The sequence below is a fragment of the Trematomus bernacchii genome, unplaced genomic scaffold (genome assembly GCF_902827165.1).
Source record: "Trematomus bernacchii unplaced genomic scaffold, fTreBer1.1, whole genome shotgun sequence".
Lineage (NCBI taxonomy): Eukaryota > Metazoa > Chordata > Actinopteri > Perciformes > Nototheniidae > Trematomus > Trematomus bernacchii.
The window spans coordinates 1,712,153-1,718,697 of NW_022987739.1; the positions used below are offsets into that span (position 1 = coordinate 1,712,153).

The 6,545-nt window shown below is 38.4% G+C and overlaps 1 protein-coding gene across 1 annotated transcript; it reads left to right on the forward strand.

Moving 5' to 3' along the window:
• Positions 1–2,553: 2,553 nt before the first annotated feature.
• On the forward strand, positions 2,554–4,907 carry LOC117496036 (B2 bradykinin receptor-like). The gene is made up of 2 exons (XM_034147710.1): positions 2,554–2,634; positions 3,371–4,907. Exons 1-2 carry the CDS (start codon positions 2,615–2,617, stop codon positions 4,416–4,418), a joined length of 1,068 nt encoding a protein of 355 aa, XP_034003601.1. The 5' UTR covers positions 2,554–2,614; the 3' UTR covers positions 4,419–4,907.
• Positions 4,908–6,545: the final 1,638 nt, after the last annotated feature.

The window sequence follows — 6,545 nt, forward strand, 5'->3', positions numbered from 1 at the left end:
CCGACTCCGAAGCAGCAAAAATTTGAATTTGGAGGACCGGTAACCAAAGCAGAGATGGACAGGCTTGTAGCATCCTTCATAGTAGAGGTAATGTTGCCCATTTGCACAGTGGAATCACCATCGCATCGTTCAGAGATATACTGCGCAAAATACAGATACATTTTAAACTTTAGCAGTCTGCGTGATCTGCCTGTAGGGAAGGGCGGGCCGGCCCTGCGAGTAAAGTAACGAGTAAAGTAACGAGTTACTTTATGTAGAGAGTAATGAAGTAGTGTAATATATTACCTTTTTTTATTAACGACCCCATCTCTGTTAAGAATATAGTTTAACATAATGAGAGTAAAATGTACCCGAGCCGAATCCTATTACTAAAATATGAGAATCAAACCAATAATAATAATTTAATGGAAAGAAAGGAGCCACAGGTGTACAAAGGCGTCTGCTGCTACCTGTGGCTCATGTTGGAACAACTTTTTAATTATAAGAAGTTTAATTAATGTTGTGGTTTTATAATTATTATCAGTGGCGGCCGGCCCATATTAAAAAAAAATATATATATATATATATATATATATTTAAAAAATATATTTTTTATTTTTATTTTTAATAAACAAGGTAAATATTATATAATTGGTATCAGTCAAATGTATAATCTACAATAAAATCTCGTTTAAAATTGTGTTACGATGTCTAAAGTTACTGATAAGTCACATGTTTCCTGCCTGGCCTTGCCCGTGTATCTCTCGTCTGGGCGCTAGCACAGCGCCCAGACGATTGTGCAGCAAGTGCAGCAGAAGCCAACTGTTGCTATCTTTAAACTATGCCGCCGAAACATAATTTCAGCCAATCAGCGTCGTCAAATCTGATGGTCACAGGGCTCCTACGTCAGCGCCCGATGCAGTCTGTGAGTTGTTTGGACTCGTATCCAAGGAGACAAAACAGGAAGCTACCATTAGCAGCTAATGAAAACTCCGTTTTTGACATAAAAATGGAATTATGGATCATCAATCATTTTTTTAAAGTGACAGACACATTGGATTAACCTATGGATTAACCTTCAACTGCGTTTTTCTCGTTTTTGATCAGAATTGTTATTCTGCAAAAGGTGAGCATATCTCTGTTTTGCTACCTAAAGCTACGTCGTGTGATGTCTGTATTTGCTTCTCCTGTCGCGAGTTCTGATCGCTCAGTGATGATACTTATATTTCTAGAATCTGTGGAATCTCAGCTTGTTAGCATAAGCTTGTTTGTGCATATCCGATAAGTATATCGATTTATTTATACCTAGAGTGCGTTAGCATTTTTTCGCTCAGAGCTCATTTAGACGCTTCTTGTGAGACTTGTGTTTTGTTTCGGTAAACATGGTTCATATCATCAGTTAGCTGCGTTTCCTCTGAGTAGGACATATGAATAGTTTATTACATTTTAAGAAGCCCTGAGACACAGTTTCGTGAGAAAAAAAACGGGGGAAAAAAGCCCCTTAACAGGTTAAATGGGAATTAAATCATTTTAAGTAATTTTGAGTGTTCCCAAAGCCCCGGTGTTCTGCAGTTTGTGTGGGCCTACTGTACTGTTGCACAGGTTATGCTGTAGAAACTATGTCCAGGACAAGGTGTTTGGAAGTTTTGGAAGATTCATAGCTAACCACACTGAAGTTATGGAGGTATTGATCAGTCTTCTCATATTTTTAAGCCTAAAATTGTCCTTCCCCCCCCCCCCCTAACATCACCAGAAGTCATAATTTAGGGGGTCTTTTCTCAAAAAACATTACCGGGGGAGCATCCCCCCGGACCCCCCTAGTATTGTTTGATCACCATTTCCACAGCCCCACCTAAAATATTTTCCACCAGCCGCCACTGGTGTAGTCCCAAACGATAGCTGAGGATTCTGGGTAGTGTAGTGTCTTCTGCCATCCTAAACTCCGAAAAAATACAAAAGCATTGCACACAATTTAAACCAATCAATGTTGTGTAATTAACAAGGATAATCTGGTGTTTTTGAGTTGATGAGTAGTGCAGATATCACTGTAAAATCAATCGACAGTAAGGAGAATAGTTACTTCCGGGTGTAAAATCCTCCGTTATCCAATGGGAATGGACGCTCACATTGCCTTTAAACAGCCGCCGACATAAACGAATGCCGTGCTTCCATGAGCATCAAATACCGCCGCCGATGGGAATACATTGCAATCAGTTGAAAGCTCTTTGCGTCCGTTTATGAAGCTGAAGGAGCCTCGGCGCGTCCCAACTGCACGCCACGGGACCCTGACCAAGCGTCGCTCCTGGACGTTTAGGGAGTGAGAGTGTGTTGGATAAGTATGTAAATGTAGCTTGTAAATATGTTGTATGATATCCTCTATTGTTTTATGTTGTTTTATGTTTCATGTGGAACCTAATTGCTGCAGGTCTCCCTTGAAAAAGAGATCTATGATCTCAAGGGACAATCTGGATAAATAAAGGTTTGAATATGAAGGCGGGGTCTCAACAGCGTGCAAACATTAAGGAGTCTGCCTGACATCATTTTCCATTGCTTGCCTTTCTCTTTCGGAGAGCGTGTCAGAGGCAGACCTCAGTGAAACAAAGTATTGAAACGGTGCATCTGCACAAGAAGAAGAATGGCTCTTCCATCCACAAGGTAGGCATTGACATTCATGTGGTTTGCATATTACTTTCTTAATGTTTTACCACGATTGACTGTAGTTTGAATGTTAGCATGGGTTATACATAAGGTTCAAGGATCAAGGCTTTTATTGTCATTTGTACATAGCTACAGTGTAGTCAACATGTTGTTAGATGAGTGTTAGATGTTAGATGATGGTGAGGTGTGTACTATGTTGATGCATTTTAGAATTACTCTTGATGCATTTATATTGAAAACATTTAAAATAGTAAATTAGTGGTGGCAGGTTTGGACATTTATTCAACTACTGTATTAAAATCATGGTACTTGGTACTGTGAGAGCCAAATTCATTTTGAAGATCAGGGTGAACCTGCCAGAGCATGTTTACTTAAATTCAAGATATGCTAGAAAATTCCACAGAATTAATTGCATATTCACAAAAGTTATAACCGGATAACAGCCTATCAAGTTGTCGTGGGGAGAGAAATAAAAAGCCTGTAATAAAAGTTATTCATAAAAACATTTCATAACTTTTTGTTTTGCTTATACATAAACATACATGTATAACATCCTTATTATTATTTTGTCACATTATTCATCATAAACTAGTCTGGCCCCTGCATTAAACTTGGAATACAACCATTGTTCAGTGTAACTGTGTATTCAAGCATTAACTCAAAGCAAATGTTGAAGTTACCTTGTATTTTTGTTTGTTTAAACATTTTGTTTGCCTTCCTCTTACTTCCACAGCATCCTCGCTAACTTCAACACTACGGCTATAAATGGGGAGCAAAACAACATGAATGGGAGTCAGTGTGATAGTGACAAACCACATTTTTGGCACATCTCTGTGCTGCCGGTGTATATCCTGCTCGTCGCTGTGCTGGGAATTGTGTTGAATGTGTTTGTCCTCGGGGTTTTCTGTCTTCATAAGAAGTCCTGTACCGTGGCTGAGATCTACTTAAGCAACATAGCTGCTGCTGACCTGATCCTGACGTCCTGTCTGCCCTTCTGGGCTGTGAATGCAGCCAACCAATTCAACTGGCCCTTTTCTCATCACCTGTGTCGACTGGTCAACTTTAGCATCAGCATGAACGTCTACTCTAGCATCTACTTCCTCGTTTTGATAAGCATAGATCGTCGCATGGCACTGGCGGACCCTCTGTCCCATAAAGGAATATCTAGGCCAAAATATGCCAAACTGGGCTGTGTGCTGGTGTGGGGTTTCGGCTTGCTCCTAAGTGGCCCCACACTTGTCTTCAGGGAAGTGAAATATTTCCCTCAAATGCAATTTAATATATGCTATTTGGCTTTCCGAAATCTCACTGAAAGGGCTGTGTTTGATGTGATGCAGTTTACATTCGGCTTCATCATCCCCTTTTTCATCATCGTCTACTGTACTATAGATATTCTTCAAGCTCTGAACAACCGGATATTTGAGGGGTTAAACAGCCAGAAGAAGGAGCAAAAGGCCACCACTCTGGTGCTGGCGGTCCTCCTGGCGTTTATGATCTGCTGGATGCCATTCCACGTGACAAAGATATTACTTTTGCTGCAAAAAGCGGAAGTCCTGACAGGGTGTAGCCTTGAGTACGCCCTTAACATCTGCGGCCATGTCTTCATGTACCTCGCCTTCTTCAACAGTGTTCTCAACCCCATCCTCTACGTCATTGTAGGACAGCAATTTCGGCAAAAAGTGAGGGGACTCTTTAAACAGTGCGTTAACATCTCATGCACAAACTCAACCCGGATGAGTAGTGTTGGACCTCAGTTGTCTGTTCTGAAGGTCATTTCTTAGAAGCTGTTTTTGTTTACTTACTTTCACATAATGAACTTATTAGTCATGTTCCCCGAAGAAGATATGGAACAGTAACTTAGTTATTTAGAATTTAGTCAGAATACACATTAAATACAATCCTGTCTGATGAGAGGATGTTGTCTCATACTCAGACCTTACTTTTTATTTCAAACAGTTTCCTTCATCTTATCTTCTTTGAGCAACAGGAGGAAACCGAGGGGAAGGAGGAGAAAAATAACCATAATATTTAGCAACATGTAAGCACTACTAACATTAACAGACCAGAGAAAATCAATGTTGTGGTCACCTTTTAATGCATGGGATTATTACAGGATGTGGGAGGCAATTTGTATGCCATGAGTAATGTAATGCTCCAAAGAGATGGAGACAGATGTGTTTCTTTGTAAATGCATGTTATGAAGTCTTTACATGACACATCTTCTATAGAGTGCCACAGTGACGCGTCCTAAAACCCGGAAGTAAGTTAGCATTTTACCACTTCCGGTTTCTTCGACAAAAACCAATGCAATTTCTCCATAGGATTTTGGTTGACACAAATTGAAGAGACAGATCACGTTTTGTTCAGCCGGATAATATCCACATGTCTACCCTACTTTTATAATTTTAGATTTAGATTTATGATTCGAAATGCTGTTGATCTTACTTTCTTTATTATATTTTTTATATTTTAATGTACATCCGAAAAATAAACCCTATATTTTTTTAACTATTTATTTATTCTCTTGTCTCTGTCATTGTTACTCATGTTTCCTTTAGTTGACTTACACAGCCAGGTTGGTATTTTTTTACAATGTGAACAAATGTTCTCTACGTTCCATGAACCACCTCTGTGTATCAATTGTTAAACTATTTGTTTAATTAATTGTAATACCTGGAGAAACATATTTTCCCTACCTATGAATACACTTACACCTATTTCCCTGTATAAAGACAGGTTTCTTTTGCAATGTTTTGCTTTTCATGATGTATAAAGTTACAAATCTGTATAATAAGTTGATTTAATTCATCCAGCAAAAGTATTACTTCACATTGTTAATTGCTGCTATTTGTTTATACAATGTCATTACTATACATCTGAATCACGGAGTTTCAAAATCAAGCAAAAGTATCACCTGTTTTTGCAAGTTTAATTGAAATTGAGTACACCCAAAATGTATTCAATAATGCGCATGCCCAAGTTATAATAAGGTCAAGGTTGAACTGAGCAGTGAGTCTGTTAACTTAACCAATCGGTTTTGTTTTCTCTTATAATAATAACGTTGCATTTACTAAGATGATCCCTGTTAATGCTGCCGTGAGAAAGTAGTGACAATAAAAGCAATGTGTCAGACTTAGTGAGAAAATCTGTATGATTGTGAAAACTGTTGGTTTTTCTTAACCTGAATAATTTGTATTGACGTTGCACTGTTCCCAGATCTTAACTCAGTGAGTAATAACACTTTGCAAATGCAGGAGTAGCCAAAAATAACCCACAAGAGAATGACATTAGAGAATAACTTAAAGGTGACGTAATGTGCTGTACCTTTCGCAATTACAAGCACCATTGATAAAGATGAGACATCAAGACTGCAGCAGCTGAGTAACACTGGTAATTACCCGCACTTCATTATGGTTTGTTATTTAAAACTCCTTTTTTTTTGTTACAGAAGCTCTTCAAATGTCTTTTCATGGTTGTGCAATAGCAACTCTTAAAAGGCCACACTTTGTGCCCCTCTTGCAAAGCTTATTGAAGCAATCAAATTAGATGAAGAGTGTATTAACAAATTGTGACTCAGTGTTTCAGATGAAACCCTGCTGCTTGGAGACTAATAGATTTTATGGATCATTTTATTCACCCATTGTTCCTTGTTGCTAAAAGGCCAACCTGAGGAAATGTCCAATTATTGTGATGATATTAGAGCTTGAAGCACGACGACTTTCATGTGCTTTTATATTAAGAAACCTTAAGAAATGTATCCTGGGGAATACATTGAGAACTACCTTTTTATTAATATTGGTTTGCAATTGCTTGACATTTTGTTTACTTCCTTTAGATGCCTCCACCTGACACCTTAAATTATCACAATAAACTGCACAAACTTACATTTTCTATCTTTAATTACAAAA